Source organism: Stegostoma tigrinum, chromosome 33 (genome assembly GCF_030684315.1).
Source record: "Stegostoma tigrinum isolate sSteTig4 chromosome 33, sSteTig4.hap1, whole genome shotgun sequence".
In the NCBI taxonomy this organism is placed as follows: domain Eukaryota; kingdom Metazoa; phylum Chordata; class Chondrichthyes; order Orectolobiformes; family Stegostomatidae; genus Stegostoma; species Stegostoma tigrinum.
The window spans coordinates 4,305,159-4,323,821 of record NC_081386.1 but is presented as its reverse complement, the minus strand read 5'-3'; the positions used below and the strand labels follow the sequence as shown (position 1 = coordinate 4,323,821).

General features: G+C 41.0%; 2 protein-coding genes across 4 annotated transcripts in view; both read right to left on the bottom strand.

Moving 5' to 3' along the window:
- LOC125467188 (cell surface hyaluronidase-like) overlaps positions 1-18,663 on the bottom strand; it is a 134,008-nt gene that overhangs the window by 14,460 nt on the left and 100,885 nt on the right. For both annotated transcript variants that reach the window (XM_048562674.2, XM_048562673.2), the window contains exons 20-22: positions 12,651-12,833; positions 10,689-10,911; positions 6,913-7,014 (exon numbers count right to left, since the gene is read on the bottom strand). In XM_048562674.2, coding sequence (XP_048418631.2) covers positions 6,913-7,014; positions 10,689-10,911; positions 12,651-12,833 — 508 coding nt within the window. The remainder of the gene's footprint in view (positions 1-6,912; positions 7,015-10,688; positions 10,912-12,650; positions 12,834-18,663) is intronic.
- Positions 1-18,663, bottom strand: part of cemip (cell migration inducing hyaluronidase 1) — a 227,616-nt gene that overhangs the window by 143,675 nt on the left and 65,278 nt on the right. The gene's annotated exons all lie outside the window — the stretch shown is intronic.

Below are 18,663 nucleotides of genomic sequence, written 5' to 3'. Positions count from 1 at the left end.
CAAGATGAAGAGCATTTCAACAGTGTGACAAATTGCCCTGGTGGAGAGCATCGCAGTAGGTGACAGGTGCATACACATGGAGATTCTGAAATTATTGCACTTAGTCAACTATGCATTACTAAAGCAAAGATTTTAAGAAGGGCTCTCAAGATAGCCAGTTGATAGCATGAATAATATAAAATCAAAGTTAATTATCGCATAAAGCTGTGAATAATATTCCATGAATAACTTTTTGCTGATTAACGATGTCATTCCAAATTCGAAGTAACTGTTAAAGTGGGAAAATGAAAAGGAAATCTCAAAAGTACTGACGAGTGTAACAAAATGTTAAGTTTTTAAAAAATATTTATAATATTTTCCAAGAAAACAGAACAAAAAAAGGTCAATCAACTGATCACGCCTCCATTGGCTTTCCATTGCAGCAACCCAGAATTAATCAGAATTCCTACAGTGTGGAGGCAGGCCAATTGGCCCATTGAGTCCACACTGACCCAATGAGGAACATGCCAACCAGACCCATCCTCCTACCCTATCCCTGTGACCCTGCATTTACCACACAATCCACTTGACCTATGCATCCCCGGACACTATGGGCAATTTAGCACGGCCAATCAACTTAACCTACACTTCTTTGGGCTGTGGGAGGAAACCAGAGTACCCAGAGAAAGCCAACACAAATGCAGGGAGAATGTGCAAACTCCACACAGACAGTTGCCTGAGGACGGAACCGAACCTGGGCCTCTGATGCTGTGAGGCAGCGGTGCTAACCACTGAGACATGCTTCATCCCTTGTTCTGTATCAATCAAAAACTAACATTCTGTCCTGCCCTTTCCCACAGCACTATCAATTCACCCTTAAATCCACTGGCCTGTATCAGTCCAAAGCTAATCCCTGGGCTCTGGCCTCTCTCCATGGTGCCGTTCTACCACAAGTAAAAAATTTTTAACCAATTTTTCCCTCCACATAAAAGATTCAATGATCTCTGCCTCTTCCTGTGGTCTTAATCCCTCCCTGTGGCAAAACATTACATGTTGTAACAGACCTTTGTACAAAATATACTTGGCCTTTGTATTTTTAGATTCACTAGATTAGTGTGTGCATATTATTCACAAACTGACCGCTTTTCACTATTTCATTAAATTTCATGCGTTGGTCCAGTATTGACCCAGCCGACGATCTGGTTTTTATTTCTTCAACTGTCCCTCTATACTCAATACTTGGTCAGCTAACAAATCTCACTTCTCTTGACACTTGTTCCTATAACTATCCTGTTGTCGTCACCAGGAAGCTTTGCAAATTCCAGGGTGCAATAGCAGCTTTTAATGCTTATTGTTTGAGGCACATGTTGAAGAGGCTGACTGCAGCCACTGAGGGGGATAAGGACAGTGTTCTTCAATTCTGGAAGAGCTTTAACATCAAGAATGCAACTGACACTATCGTGAATACCTGGTGTGCTGTCAGTAAGGACTGCTTGCAATGCAGTTTGGTGGAAGCGTCTCCCAGATTTTTTTCAAGGTTTTAAAACTTTTGATCTGTCAGAGGAGCTCTCAAAGATCAAGGCACATTTTGTTGATCTTGCAAAGCAAGCTGGACTTGAAGAAATGAAGAGTGAGGATGTTGAAGAGCTACTTGAGTCCCACTGTGAAGACCTCTCTACAGCTGATCTACAACAACTTGTCACTGAGGGGGAAGTGGAAGCTGGAGATGAAGAATATGAAGTCCAGGACGCAGCACCATGAGTGTTTTGCACTTTTGTATTGTCTTCTATCCTGAGAAAAATTGAGAAGCAGTTGCATCTCTTAGAGGGCAACAATTAAACTGCAAAACACAGCAGGGTAGCAGTTTGTGGAATAAGATCTTATTTGGCATGCTATGACAAGCTTCTTCATGAAAGAAGAAAAAAGGGCAAAGCAGCAAATACTGGGTGTCTTTATTTTTAAAAAAGAACAACCCTCAAGAAACAAACAAACAGTCAGAAGACAATGAACCACAGCCACCTACTTCTGGATTAATTATTTTTCACTCTAACCCTGCAACCACAACTGCACCTGAAGGTGATGATGACAACATCGGCCCCTGCATTAGCAACCTTAAAACCTCCTCCCCCATCAGCTCATCTTGGTATTTTTTCAAGATACCAAATTTATTTTTACTTCTTTATTGATACAAATTAAACATTTATTCAAACTATACTGTACTTTGTGTTAAGCTTTTGAGTGGTTTCTGTGTAATTTTAAGGCGTTTTTTCTCCCCCAGTTCCACTTTTCCCATAGACCCCATTATTTCTATAGCACAATTTTCTATGACGTGACATTGCACAAGAACGCAACAATTATGATATAGCAGAACTGACTGTATTTCCTTTAGATGAAGGATTGAAAACCACAGCGATTGATTTGAGGTGGGAGACCTGTTGAAGGGATGAGAAGAAGAAACTCTCCTCATCCAGAACGTGGCAGAGATCTGGAACTCACTGCCTGAAAGGGTGGTTGAGTCAAAAACTCTCATAATAAGTAAGCAGTATTTCGATATTTGCTTGTGTTATCATCGCCTCTGGGGCTTTGGGCCATCAGCTGAAAAACAATGTTAGTGCAGTCAGATGTCTACTAACTGGCACAGACATGCTGGGGCTAATGGCCTCTTTCTGTCCTGTAAATACCCGAGAGACGATGAACAATCTTTTCCCTAGGTTTGGAGGAGATGTTATCCAACTTAACTATTTTATCTTCTTTTCTAGGCACAGGCTGACTCACTTGGACAGGGTCACTTTTTGATTTGAATCACTGCCCTTTCCATTACTAATGTAGTGTCAGTCCTCCCATTTGATAAACTATCACTATTTCCTTCGATCTTTGGATGGTTGTAGTAATAATAGTTGCCTGCCTGCACGAAAACATGCCAGGAGTAGAGCATAAAATCCACCAGGTGGCCATTCCTGCCATCCATCTGCCCACTTATTGAGGGACATAAATGGTCTCTTCCTGCCCATGTCAACATTTTACCCATGATTGTGGGTTGGTTGGGTTGTTGGGGGTGGAGGGAATCCATGCCATGTGTGGAAGCCTGGCAGGAAGGCAAGTGCCTCCCAGCAGAGGCACCCCTTCCAGCAATTCCGTCTGCTCATTACCTGTACAGTGGCCTCAAGTCCAGCCAGGCAATCTGCTCACTGAGGACCTTGACCCCCTCCCAACCCCCCAATGTACCCAGGGTCCTTGGCATGGCAAGACTGCCTGTAGTTCCACAGTGAGCACCACTCCCAACCGGGGGGTGATGGGACCACAAAGCGATCACAGATCTAATTGATCAGTATCTCTCTAGGTCTAGACTTTCTCCCAACAAATGGACAAAGCCCTCATCTTAAATAATTCTGTTCACACTGTGAAACAGCTGTAGGGAAGGAGGAAGCCATCAAGATTGTTAGTGTTATTTGACCAGAGTGGTGTAGGAGTCCCTTTAAAAATACAGGTCATAGTTCACCATTCGCCATAACAATACTGGGCCTTAGAGGGTTAAACAAGCTGCATAATCACAAATTGCACTCCTTGAATCCAGAAACATTCAGGGCAAGATTTAATGAGGTGTTTAAGGCATTGGAAAGATCTACTTTCTAATCAACCTGTACAGAGATGTTATTACACATCTCTGGAAGAGGTGGGGCTCGAACTTGGGCCTCCTGGCTCAGAGGTAGCACTGTGCCTCAAGAGCCCCTTGGAAGGAATCAACAGAGTGAACAGACAGAACCTATTTTCTCCAGTGGGGAGTCAAAAACAGGGAGGATAATCCTAAACTTAAGCCAGATCATTTAGGAATGAAACTAGGAAACACATTTTCACACAAAGGGTAGTGGAAATCTGGAACATGCTCCTCCAAAACAAACTATCAGATGACAACTGAAATTTTCAAAACAGAGATTGATTGACCTGATAGAAATCAGACTACCAAGTGACAGGGAGAAAACGAAGGTAAATGGAGTATGGCACAACATACTTGGGAAATTGTACTGTTACTAGCCCCATTGTTCCTGACGCATCACAAAAGTTAAAGGTTTAATCAAATTACGCAAAATCCCCCAACTTACTTGCCTGACAAACTTGGGTTAACAGAATATGGTGGCAAGCATTCTGTACTTAAAGAGAAACTACTGTTAATTACAAAGAAATCAGTTCTAACCACAGCTAAACAAAATATGTCTTATCAACTTAAATCCCTACATCCAGGTGCAGTCAGACACGGGAAAACAGAAAAAAAAAATGTAGATGCTATGAGTGAAAGGGAAAAATAAATTAGGACAATACAGTTCAATAGCACCAGTGACGCAATTTAATGAAGTGTATTTTTGCTTCCTTTAAGGCCTTTTGATCACTGATCATCTTTTCAAACCCCTTCTGGGGTTTGCTGCAGACATAAAACATGAACTATTTTTGTCTCAGTCTCTGGTTAGGGGCAGCAGCTAGCAGATGGTGAGAGGGAATAGCTAACTATCTTCCAATTCTCTATTATTACCGCACAAGGAGAGAAATAACATTGTCTGTTCAGAGTCTGGAAGTTTTCTGCCAGTGTATTGCTCACATATAGATTGTCCATTTGCCCAGGGAGGAGTTATGCCGAGCTCCACTGATGCACACAACTGTTCCTGATAGTTTTTTCAATCACAGTCTGTCTCTAGGGAAAGCTGCCCCAATCACTCCACCAATTTCCCCTCACTACCTGAACAAAATAGCAATACAAATAGAACTCAAAATGATTTCCTGCAACTCGCTTTAAAACTACAACATCTCCTTCTACAGGTTCCTTGATTTTAATCTTTTTAGTCCATAATCCAAAAATGTAAACTAAAAAGACGTGCAGTTTATACATAATGGAAAAAGCAGTGTGCTTCAGAGGCTGTATGTTCTACAATTCCTCCTGTTCTTATATTTGCCTCACATTATAAACAGAAATGTTAGATAATAACAGAACAATTTTATTCATGAATATCCCACAGAGTTCCACCTGTTCCTCTCCTTTCCTCCAAAACTGAACCATAAACTCTGGTTAGGTCACAACTAGGCACTATGTCTTGTTCAGGTCAACATACTTTAAGAAGGGTGAGGTAACATTCCTTAAGAGTATGTGGAGGGCATTTACCAGAGGGATGAGGGATTTTGGCTACACAGTAGCAAAAACTGAGTTTGTCCTTGAAGCAAAGTTAAGGGGAGGTTTGATGGAGACTAAGACTGGTTCAGATAAGGGACAAAAGGAAAGTGGGGTATTCCCTTTAGCTAATGGCACAAACAGTCAGGAAGACAGATTTGAGATTATGGACCAGAGTAACAGGGCAGCGTGGGGGGTACGTGAGGAAGTGTGGGGGGGGGGTTGTGAGGAAGTGAAGGTGCGATGAAGTGGAGGATGATGTGCTGAAGGGAGGGAAAGAATGCATGAAGAAGATTTCGACACAGTGAGCGCTGATACCCTGAAATTCGCTACCTATGGAGGGTGGTGGAAGCAGAGATGATCGTAGATTTCTTAAGGAAATTTGTTGATTACTTGAAAGAATTAAATTTCCAATGGGGAATAGGGCTGATTGGGGATTGTTTTACAGAGTGCTGCCATAGATTTGATGGGCTGAATGGCTTCCTTTTGTGTCATAGTGACTCTATGACCCTTGCAGTTTTCCTAAAACTTGTACCACCCTCATGAAGTGAGCTGGAATAAAACAATGAGCAGATAATTATTTCTTATTGCTGTGGTTGAGGAGTAAATATGTTAGGCCACTGGGGTCAACGCCTTTGCTGTTCTTCAGAATAGTACCATGGGACCTAATACTTACAGGCGAGAGATTTACTGTGGCCTTAGATATACATCTCATCCGAAAATGCAGAGGAACAGGATCAGTGGATAATTAATGCCAATACTCAGGATTGCCAATAGACTACTTATAAGTAAATGTTTGCATTCAAATATCTAGGTCTGTGTTCGCATAATCAGCAGCTGGAATTTCTCATCAGTTCCCCAGCTGTTCAGGAGATTTGTGCCAGAGTCTCAGAGTTCAGAACTGTTATGAATTTGCACATCTGAAATAGCATTCAAGATTTTGCTGTTATTCTAAAAATCTGGACAATAGTGGCAAGGTCATAATCATTGCCCATCCCTAATTATCATAAACGTATTAATCCCACAAAGTGGATCTAGAGTCACGTTTAAATCAATTTCAGGGCCATGCCCCTAAACTCAAATTAACCAACAAATGACGGGATTTATTAAAAATACGCTCCTAGTTGACTCAGAAGCTGAATCTATTACCGTGACCAGCAGAGCAACATGTAATCAACTTCCCTTCTCTTCAAAAAAATGTAGCTTGTCGTCAAGTCCGGGTCCTGCCAAACACCATTTGGTTGATAAATTCAGATTAAGGAAGAAAAATGGTTTTTTGTTCCCCTTTATCTGTTTAATTCTGTATCAAAATACTTTGACAAAACAATTAAATGAAATTCAAGAGACTGATTGTATCATCCTTTGAAGTTCCAATGTGAAAAGGAAGTCAAATTCAACATGAACTAATTTGGTTAAAGTTTTTGAGAAGATTTGTAGCTCGGGTTGTGGATGAGGTTGTAGATTTGCTCGACAAGCTGGTGTGTTTGATTGCGGACGTTTCGTTACCCTGCAAGGTAACATCATCAGTGAGCCTCCGGTGAAGCGCTGGTGTCCTGTCTCATTTGTTATTTTATTTGCCTCGGTTTGCTGGGGTGTTTGGCGTTATTTCCAGTTTTGTTCTACAGTGGAAAAACTGGAAGTAATACCAACCACCCCATATAAATAACAAGTGGGACAGAACACCAGCACTTCACTGGAGGTGCACTGACAATGTTACTTAGCAGGGCAACAAAACCTCTGCAATTAGACGGCTTGCCAAACTAACTTGTTGCTGTTACCTTAATGAAAGAGAATTTACGTCCATTTTGTAAGTCTCCTGTGCTCTGTGACTGTATCTCAATTTTGATGTACACTCTGTGCGGGTCACTTGTTATAGCAACCTAGGGAAACAAGAGAGCATCATATCATACTATCTGAGTCTTAACAGTACAATGAACATTTTTGTCAATTCAAACAAACAGGGAGATATTGAAAACTGTATGAAGATTTCTGGGACATTTCATGGTAAAAAGTAAAACACTCACTAAACACGATCGCTTGATTTTTCTCAGGGTGCTAGGAAATCTCTTATGACACTGCCCACTATCAAATGAATGATAATGTCTATTGTGCATTAAGTGGCTTGGCTTTTGTTACTTTGGGTGGAATTAATTACCTGCTCCCCTGGCAGGTTTGCTGGCAGAGAGGAACTTAATCAGGTATCAGCTTGAGAATCCACTGGCTTTCCAACCCCAGCCAATTAAATTTGTGGCAGGAAGATTTATGGACAGCCTCCCCATCCTGCTGCCAATTGAGACCCTGAAGTGGGCAATTTGCAAAACCTAAAATGTTCCTCTCACAATTGATTGTTGTGTTGGGGACATTGCCACATTCAGAAACACTCAGCACTTGATTCAGAGATCTGTTTTCAGGAAGGGCTGGGGTGGGAACCACTTCCTGTTGTTGCTGCTGACTCCTCTCCTGTCCTCTCCATTTGTCATCATTCACTTGTATCCCTCGGTGATTCTAGGGCACTCAGTGGGTTTATTGTGATCACTATTGTCCGTCAAACAGCTGGAAGCCTTTAAGTGCCCACAGCTCTTATGGGGAAGAGATTTCCACTTCCAAGCTCTTTGATCCTAAAGCCCAACACCACCCAATTAACTCCGAGTCCCCCAAAGATGGCAACTGAAGTGAGACATTATCTCCTCCATTGGGAGGATGTGGCTTGCACGGCTGTGGAAGAAAGTGTATAGAAAGCAGCTGGGAGGAAGTGGAACTGAGGTATCTGAGAGAATTAGAGGCTTATAGTGAACATTAGTTGACAATATATCACAAATAAAGACCCAATGGAGATAGTTGACAAAGTGAAAGGACAATCATGTAAGGGCGATGGAGGGGTGAAGCTAAAAAAAAGTAGAGTCACTGATGTACTGGACAGTGAGTGAGAGGGGGTATTTGGTAGAATTGGATTTAAGCATGCCCCAGGTATGAAGATTTCAGATGGATGTGAGGAAAGGGGTGATTTAGGGATGCCCGTTCTGAGAGAAACACCTAAGAAAGACAATTGTTAATATGTTAAACCTGCATGGAAAGAGCCTTGAGAGTTTAATTCCAATTGTTTTGAAGTCTCTTGCAAAGAACAAAGTTTATAAATCTTCTCAGGATGGAAAAGCATATTCCTCAATAAAATCAGAAATGTTATTCGTGCATATCAATGGGGCGGTTTGACTGAAATGAGCAAGATCCTGAATGGTCTTGACAAAGTGGACGTGGAAATGACATTTCCTCTTGTGGGCGAGTCCAGAATGAGAGGGCACTGCTTTAAGAGAGAGAGGGTGAAGGAAGTAACATCATTGAATATTTTTAAGGCAGAGGTAGCGAGATTCTTCTTAGGGTGGAGAATCAAAGGTTCAGGGATTGGTGGAAATATGGAACTCAAATACAAACTGATCAATCATGACTTTGTTAAATGGCAGAACAAGGGCTGAATGGTCTACTTCTGTTCCCATTTCATGTGCGTGCCAGGAAAAGCCCCTAATTGTGTGTATTTACCACGCTAATATGAACTATGAACTCTTTCAAAATCTGTTTTCAAGTCTCTAAGTGTGGGTTATTCAGCTAGGCTGAGATTCTACAGTGGAAATGTTAAGGATTTGATGGGTAAATTCAAATACATTGATAGTGTATTTTCCTTAATTTCTTAGTTGAACAAACTGAGCTTCACATCTAGCTGATGTACGTTAGTGACCTGAGGTCCTATTGTGTGAACTAGTGTGCTGTGATGGTCATAGATCTAAGAATAGCCACTTAAACACACTGGCGCTGCAGGTAAAGCAAAGGAAAAAGACTCTCTCTCACTCAAATGCCAATTAGCTACTGCCAAAAGGAATCAGGACAGAAGAGTTTTACTCAACTGACAAATACCGCTAATGCTAATGACAGAACACACTGCAAAGGGAGCTTAATGGTCCAGAGTATTCTGTCTGGAGTGTAACAAATTTGTCAATATTGCATGGGGAATGCTCATAACAACAGGAATACAAATAGATTTAGAAAATAGAGTTAGTTTAATATAGTTGGAGCAATTGATTCTATTTTTTCTGACCAACAGATTAAAACATGTGCAACTGGTGTCACAATGTTTTATCATCATTATCAAGTTCCACATTTATCGGACCCTTCACGATCAAGAACTAGTCAGTTCACCATCTTCTCATCACATTAAACTGCAATTACAATGACACAATGTTGCAATTATTCAATATGGCTATCAGTTAAAGCAAGAATATAAAGTTCAAGCCTCAGGCTGTTCTTCATAACAGGAAACTTTTAACATGCGATTTAATACAATTAAACTACATTTGCAGAAAGGTCATTATGCTCCTGTTAGGCTCTACCTCGAATTTTAAAAATAGCATACAGTTGTTGCTAATGTCTAAAGTTAAGGAACTGCAAATGAACCTACATTGCAAACAGATAACGTAAATTCACCAAGCTCTTGGGCTGTCAGTGAACAGCCACATTTGAAATGAGAGAGAGTCGGAAAACTGGGGAACCAGGGTTGGAGTCTTTATCCGATTTGCTCTTTCTTTTAAGTCTCACTGCCCACAAAGTTGAGGGATTGTCAACTTGGCTTGACTGTATTAATTTTGATGTTGTTTTGATAAACACCATTGTATTAAAAAATTCTCTTTAACCTAAAGGCATTCAAATATTCTTTGAGCAATGGGTCACTTGCTGTTAATTACCATTTATGACAACCAAGGTTGTCAATACAGACTGCATGACAAACTAACTGTATCTGTAATCTTAATTCATCAAATAAAAAGTGGTGTGTAATCTTTCACAATTCAGACAAGACATATGGGTTTATATGCAGTTGGACCTTCCAGTCCCTTACAGCAGAAGTGCTGTATACAGTGAAACTGTGAGCGAGAACAAGGACCCACTAAACAGCCCAGCCCACCTCCTCTCCATTTAAATGAACACTAAGTAAACTGGGTGGAACTCATTACAGCTTCATTTTCTTTCTTGTGCAATTTCCCAATCTTTAAACAACACAAGGACAGTGAAGGTCATTCAATCGCTTACATCTGCTCCAGTCTCCAATTCAATAATTAGTTGACTTCAAATCCAATCACCCTCCATCACTTACCCAGAAGCAACGGATCTTAGTTTGGAATGTAACAATTGATTCCAAAATCTACTGCCTTTTTCTGAGACAGAGAGAAAGAGGGCTCAAAGTTTCTCCAAGACTTTGAGAGATGAACTGCTTCCCGATTTCAGTCTGGCAAAATCTGAAATACTTTGTTCTAAATTCCTTGGGTACATTGAATGGTTTCTCTGTATCGCTACCAGGCCCTTTACCAGCTCAATCCTCAAAACTCGAAGCTCAGGGGGATACCCAGCTAGTTTGAGAGACCTGGCCATATAAATTAATCCTTTAAGACCTGATGCCGTTTCACTCAATCTGCACTGCATTATTTTTTGCTGAGTTCCACTGCCCTAAACATTGGACCAGCTAATCCACCCAATCCCTTCAAGAAACGATGCCACTCAATGGGCAGCATACCTGTGGGGCACCACAGTGTCTGCAAGGGGCAGCCACCCGTCCGGTCAGAGTGATGAGATGAGCCGGCTCGCCTGACTGCTTCACTGGGTGGCCTTTCCGTAAGCAGTCACTGCTTTCCCAGGAGATGACATGCGACAAGATCTTCAAACGTTCACAGCCGTGTTTGGAGCAGTAACTGTGGCCTTTCCGGACATGTTTTGCTTGAACGATAAGGAAAAGAATCCTGAGAGGAACGAAGCAAATTGTAAAGAGCAGTGGAGAGAATCATTATTGTCGAGCATTCCACAAACTAACTCGAGGTTGTTAAACACAACAAGAGTCTGTTGGGGTCACAAGTAATTTCATTCCATACATGATTCCAACAGTAAGAGAGGAGCAGCAAAGCCCCTTACTGGAAACATCCCAATCCCAATGGATGCTTGAAAGGCATCAGAATTAAGATGTGTTAGAGTTGATTTTCAGATATTGCAGCTGCCTTTGGGAATACATATTTAATCCCTACTATGTTTAAAACAGTATTAAACAGCTGCCTCTTACAGAGGTTTGTTTATTACCCAACCCCACTGTCAGAGATCCAAGCCTTTGGTTATGTGTGCGCGTGCGTGCTGCAACATTGTGTCTGCCCTCCTGCTTTTTTTTTCATATCCTTACACATCATTTCTATCTAAATGGTCATGGCTGCTGCATGAATAAATCACTCCATGAAAATCTGTCACAACATAATCATCCTCTTCCCCTCAGGTGGTGTCTGATCCTTGACTGGCTGCTGCTGTACATAATTGAAGGCTTTCCAGTGGTTCTGGCTCATCAGTAAGAGCTAATCCAGAGTCCCACACTTCCAATTGAAGCTTAAAGCCTCTTTTCCATGGATGCCCCCACTTGCAAAGAATGTATTCAAATTTCATCTGTGCTTCCATAACCTAGATCTCAAACTCTCAAATCTCCCTGAACTTAGGCCGCCTGGCTGAAGGGATCCAAAGTGAGACTGTCCATGCAATGCCAGCCACGTGCAATGGATTCATAAATCATAGATGCTGCTAGACCTTACACCGTACATTCTGTGTGGCCCATTCCTACATCCCATTTAGCTCTTCTCTTTCTGCTTTAAGAAACAAGTTGCCCTAAGTCCCAGCTCCACCATCTTGATTCCAGGCCCAACCCCTTCAAACCAACTTCTGTTCGCATCTTCATGCTCCTGACTCTATCACTTCACTTTCTGAGGACAATAGAAAACCAAAACAGAGAGGTGTGGGGTTACTTATTTTGACTGAAGGGATAAATTGAATTATTGCAGAGTTCTAAAGAGCACAGAGGCAGGGGAGCAAAGGGATGGCAGTAGGAAGCATTGATGTGCAATCTTTGAGTATGGCAGGATATACTGAGGCAGTAATTGGCAAAGTATACAGGACCCCAGACTTCACAATTGGAATTATTTGAGTCTAAAGCTGAGAAGGTTATGTTGGACCTAGATAAAACTCTGGGTTTGGCAGCACTTGGGCCTCGTGTCCAGTTCTGGTCACCACGTTTTAGGAAGGGTGCAAGGGTCTTGGACCGGATCAGACTAGGGTTTCCAAGAATGACTCCAAGAGTGAGGCATTTTAGCTATAAAAGGATGGAGATGCTACGCTTGTCGTTTCTGGGTCAAATGAGCTCAAGGGAGCAGATTTGATAGTGGAGACAAATAATGATTTCGAAAAGGAAAATGAATGGACACTTGAGGAAATAAACTAACAAGCTTATGGGAGTAGAGCAAAGGATCTTGTGGATTGCTCGAGAGAGTTAGCATGAATGCGATTGGCTGAATAGCCTTCCTCTGTATCCTAATGACTATGACTTAATGACAACGACTCTTCCCAGTCTTTTGAGGCCTTGATTTTTTCTTGCTAGATCTTTCGACTCAGGCTGCTCAAACCTACTATACATTAACTGTGATTTCCCTGTATAAATAAGATATAGACTCACCCTGCACTGCTGTCAAAGTAATACAGATTCTTGTCTGGGTTTTTCTGCAGGATATTGAAGGATGAGGCTGCTTTATACCGTTTCACGCTGTGTACTCTTCCACTCGACCGATCGTATATATCAGACATGATTTTAAAAACTGTCTTCTTCGGATAACACATGCCAACTTGGATCCAGTTCCCTCTACAACAATATTAACAATAACTGATTCAGAGATAGTAGGAACTGCCGATGTTGGAGAATCTGAGATAACAAGGTGTAGAGCTGGATGAAACAGGCCAAGCAGCATCAGAGAAGTAGGAAAGCTGACGTTTCGGGTCTGGACCCTTCTTCAGAGGAAGGATCCAGACCTGAAACGTCAGCTATCCTGCTTCTCTGATGCTGCTTGGCCTGCTGTGTTCATTCAGCTCTACACTTTGTTAAGTAATATTAACAATAATGTCCTGTTCACTTTGAGACACCAACGTTTTGTTTTAATATTAGCAAAAACACTCAATCCACAAAAGCGAACTTTCTGTGAAATAAAAAGTTGCAGATAGAGTGTTAACTGCTCCTGTGACACTGCTGGGTGAGATGTCATTGAGTATTCCTGATTTTTTTATTTATTCTGACATCAGTTGTGGACATTGTAGTATCTGCTGGTCACTAACCACTGTCACTGGTCGTCCTTTCTACTCTCTTTAAATAAAAGAAAATGATTTAGGTGGGACACAATAACGAAAAATAAATTCACTCGGTCAAAACAAATTTACCAAAAATTGGAATCCAAGCATTATTACTAGGGTTGGCTATGCATTCGACCATTATTACATCGGCCAGGCTTGTCACTTCATCCTCCACCAGGCCCTTGTGCAAGAATAAATGTTTCTCCATCCAAAAGACTATGTGATGTCATTAGATAGGAGGCGCTGGATAGGCTGGGACCATTTTCCCTGGAACGTTGGAAACTGAGGGGTGACCTTATAGTGGTTTATAAAATCATGAGAGGCATAGATAAGGTGAATAGCCAACACCTTTTCCCACCAGAGTACTGGAGTCCAGAACTAGAGGGGCATATATTTAAGGTGAGAGGGGAAAGATTTAATAGGGAGCTAAGGGGGTAACCTAATCATGCAGAAGGTAGTGCAAGCATGGAATGAGGAAGTGGTAGAATGATACAGAATCCATGCCGAACACTGCAGTGCAGTATGGAGGAAGCACTGCTACACAGTTGGAGGTACCATCTCTCACACAATCTAGTTAACATCTGATCTCACCGGTGGATGGAAAAGATTCCAGAGCACTATTTCAAAAAACAACTGAGAAATTCTACACTATCTTCTGGTCAATTACTTATCCCTCAACCAACATCACAAACAGATTGCCTTGTTGCTATTTAAGGGATTTTGCTATGCACCAACTGGTTACAGTATTTTCTGCATTACAAAAATGACAACATTCCAAAAGAACTTAATTTAAGAGTGAAACATTTTGGACTTCCTTGAGGTTATCATAGGAGCAACATAAATGCAGGGGACTTTTAAAGTTGTGAATGTAACTTGAGTCATGCAACAGGTAATTTTCTCTCAAGCAAATGATTTTTTTTTATATCTGAGGTGGCATGGATTGGATATGACAGCAATGACTTTTCCAGAATTGTACATTCAGAGAAAAGAAGGAATGAGTGATACACTGGTCCCTACATTTCTCAGCTCTCACAAGGTCCCCAAACTGGTTCTATATTGGGATAGAGAAATAGGCCATTCAGCTCTGCTTCACCATTCAATGCTATCATGGCTGATTTGACCATTTCCTCAGACCCAATTTTTCACATGTGCACCCCATAACCCTTGGTTTTTCTAATCTATCATAATTTTACCCCTTCACTCAAACAGAGTTGTACATTTTTTAGGAGGCAGAAGAATTTCAGCATTCCTTCTCCTCCTTACTGTGAGACATTGTGAACCATTTCCCCTTCCCATCTTGGATCTCTAGCAGGATCCCATTGTGATCTTAAAGGGGTTACTAGGAAGTTGAGAGGTCCATTCACCATCCCAGGACAGAGATTACGTTGATCCAGTACACTCTTACAATCTATTAGAACAGTTGTCACTCTCACCTGAGCCATACAAAAAGGTGCATTAGACAAGGCAGCCATTCATACCATTGCTGCAGAATGGCAATACTGTTTTACTGTACACACTGCTACATACAGGACATACATGCCTGAACAATGACCAGTGTCAGAGTTAATCTGAGTGCTCTTGACTGAGCACACATTCAGATCCTTCAATCCTGGCACATGGTTTTGCCAATGATGAGTGTGGGATGGGGAAAGTGAATCTGAGGTGACAATCTGACCTAATCATTTAAGCAGGCACCACATTGATTCACCTAAAGATGGTGTCTGTTCTACTTACATCCAGGTGGATGTCTACCTTCCCGTGAAACTTATGACTATTGGATATGGCAGGACATACGATGCATCATGAATTCTGAGCGCTGCTATTGGCTCAATGGATGGAATGACCACGCAACAGTAAACAGTGTAGGAGGAACCATGTATACCATTGACAAAACTTCCTGATGTTGCTTCAAGGAGATTAGGGTTTTGAAGATCTGAAAGAATTAAAGATTCTTGTCTGGAAGTAGACCAAGCGTAAACAATTGCAAACTGAGAACTGGTTTGTCAGGCTAATGAGTAAGACAAACCAAAGAGGGATTCCAAATGTGTAACTTGTTATCTTGACATTTACTTTCACTATCACCCCCACACCATGCCCATTATCAAATTTTTATTCTTTTGTCCAAACTACAACTTCTTTAAATAGTTCATAATACCGGCCTCAGCAGACCTCAGTAAATTTCATAGATTTCTTTTGCAAGGTTTCTTTTCCTCAAACAAAATGTTTCAAGGCCTAGGTGAACATTGTGGGCTAAATGACCTCCTTCGATGCCATTCCGATTTGACTGTGGTCAGTAAAATTTTTACTTTCAGCATCTGCAGTACAGTCTGTATTATTTTGAATTTAGTTCAAAGTAAGATCAGGCCAGACCTCGAGGTGATTCTTTTAAACAGTATTTGTTGACACTATGCACATGATCTAAACAGCGGGCATCACTGCCTGGACCTGCTCTAGCTACAACCACTCAGTTTCTAACACATGACTCCAGAAGTCACAGTCAGTTCACAGCATATCTCCAAGGCTTATCTGCATATTTAGTAATACCTATCCCTACATGGGCCATTAGCCTAGAGATAGTGGGAGCTTGTGATGAGATTGTACACAAAGATGAAAGGGCCCAACCATCATGCTTATCAGGACATATACATAGCATCAATATGATTGGGTACTTTGGGTTAGGGCATGAATATGGGAGAAAGAATGACTGAACAACTTCTGCTGCATGTGGCTATTTTTGGTACACAGCCAGAGGGACTAGGAGCTCTCAGTGTGAGAGATTCAACAGTGAGCATCTAGAGGGTGAACAAACAAGTCTGAAGGGAAAGTGGAATGAAGTCACAACTTCTGCCCCAGGAACACTGCAACTGGATTCTCAAATGTATCTTGGAAACTGGCTCTCAAATGCCATGCTGTCATGTTTTACTCATGTCAAATGGAACTAAGGTGCAGTGACAGCTATGGACAATTGCAAGACATTCCAAAGGACCGCTACAGGATATCTATGCCCAGAATTAGAGCAAATATAGGATAAACTACACAATATGAAGAATTGAATAGGTTTTGGTTAGACACTAGGAACAGCAGGCCATTCAGCCTATTAAGTGTGCCTCAGCATTAAATTAGATCACAGCTGACCGTCTACCTCACTATTACTTTCCTGCATATATCCCTCGAAGTCATTAGTCTCAGGAAACCTACCCATTTTTGTTCTGCTCAATGTTGGAATTTCCACAGCTCACTGGGGTACAGTATTCCAAAGATTTTCCAACTCTGAGTAAAGAAATTCCACCTATCACTCCCTAATGGTCTGTCCCTTATCTCGAGGGAATGTCCCCTGGTTGTAGACTCACCAGCCAAATGGAAACATCATATCCAAACAAATCCTGTCATATCCTGGAAAATCTTTGTAAGTTTCAAAGAGGTCACCACTTATTCTGTGAAACTCTGGAGAGAACAGGTCCAATTTCCTCAATCTCATCTCATATCATCCCAGGAATGAATCTGGCGAGCCTTTGTCACACTCACTTATGGCAAGTATATTCCTCCTTTGGGAAGGGGATCAAAACTGTACACAATATTCCAAGCAAGCACTCAGGACGCCTATTAGTTACAGCAGGACATCCTCATCGTGTACTTGAAGTCTCTTGCATTGATAGTCAACATAGTATTTGTCATCCTCATTCCACATTGCATCTGCATGCTAACTTTCAGTCATTCACAAACAAGGACTCTAAGGCTCCTATGAACATCTGTACTTCCCAACCTCTCACTATTTAAGAAATATGCGACAAACCACTAAGGAATTCTTTTCTTCTGCTCTGGCTGTTCTGGAGATGCTAAACAACTGTACTGCTGCTAGTGTAAGCCTTATTTCTGAAAAAAAATCTCAAAACACTTGGAAGAACAATCTTGCATTGCTACTGCGCAGATCATTCTGAATCATCATTAGCTCTCTTACTGATATCAACTTTTGTAAATTAGCGGATCTTTTCAAACTTGAATTCTAATTCTCCACAAGGAAACATGGCTTCTTTTTTCCAGTTTTTCAGTCAAGGCCTCTGAATGACTCATCCAGTAACATAACCATTATCTCTGGGTATGGAAGCGTAAGATGTTTTCAAATTAGTTTTCATAGATTCTGAATGTTTATCTCTGAATTTTTTTAAAAACATGCTGCTTCCAATTTGAAATTTGCAGCAACATTTTGGCTGACAAAATTACCAAACTGCTGAAGCAGTGTCTGTTTATATCATTTCTTTTCTGTCATCTGAGCTGTGTCAAGTGAAGACTGAAGAATTGTGTTATCTGGACAGATTTACACATAAAATTGACACACTAATCCCATGGTTTATGAATATGCAATACATGTGCCTTTATAAGTGAATAAAGGTCAGTTAGCTGGTTATGCGTTTTGCATTTTAAATATTTAAAAATAAACAACATTGCATTTTGTCCATTAGAACTTTACCAGTGGTGCACATGTTTAAGCAATCGGTCAGAGGGCTTCAAATTCAACTAATCTAAGTATTTCAGTGGATAATATGAAAGTTGCAGTCGAAAAGCTTACTCTAGATATGAATTCTACATATTTCTGGATGGACCTTTTTTAAAAAAACACCGTAAGTGCTCCATAATAGTTTCAGGCGTTAGAGAGGTTTTTCATCTAAATTTAGTCGTTAAATTGTAGGGGGTTGCAACAGACTGGCAATTTGAACTGAATATAGAGGGAGACCAATGACTCACAGCAGTGAAAGAGAATTCAGTTGCAGGGCAGTTTTTAGTTCTGTGTAATTTTTACTCATGTGTAACCCACAGAAACAAAATTGCAAAGATGTGCATAACTTGAGGCTGAACGGATTTTGTTCCACTTTTGTGAAAGTACACAAGACCAGATAACAGAAAGACAAATAGTCCATAGAGGGATTTGTTCTATTTTGGATCCTGTGCTCATGCAGTTTTCAGAACGCAGCTACAGAAAGGATACTTGAACCTGAGAGAAGGCAAAATGTGGATGTACCAAGAATAAGCCAGAATTAGCAAAACAAGCAAACTTGTTTAGGGTCATAGACAAAGTTAAAAAAAAACACACAACATCACGTTATAGTTCCCCCAGGTTTATTTGAAAATACAGCTTTCAGAGGTCTGCCATGAAGGAGCAGAGCTCATAAACCTTGTGTTTTCAAATAAACCTGAGAGACTCTAACCTGGTGTCATGTGATATTTTTTGACCTTGTCCACCCTAGTCCAATATCATAGAGTCATAGATCACAGGAACAGACCCTTCAGTCCAACTTGTCCATGCTGACCAGATATCCTAAATTAATGTCGTCCTGCTTACCAGCATTTAG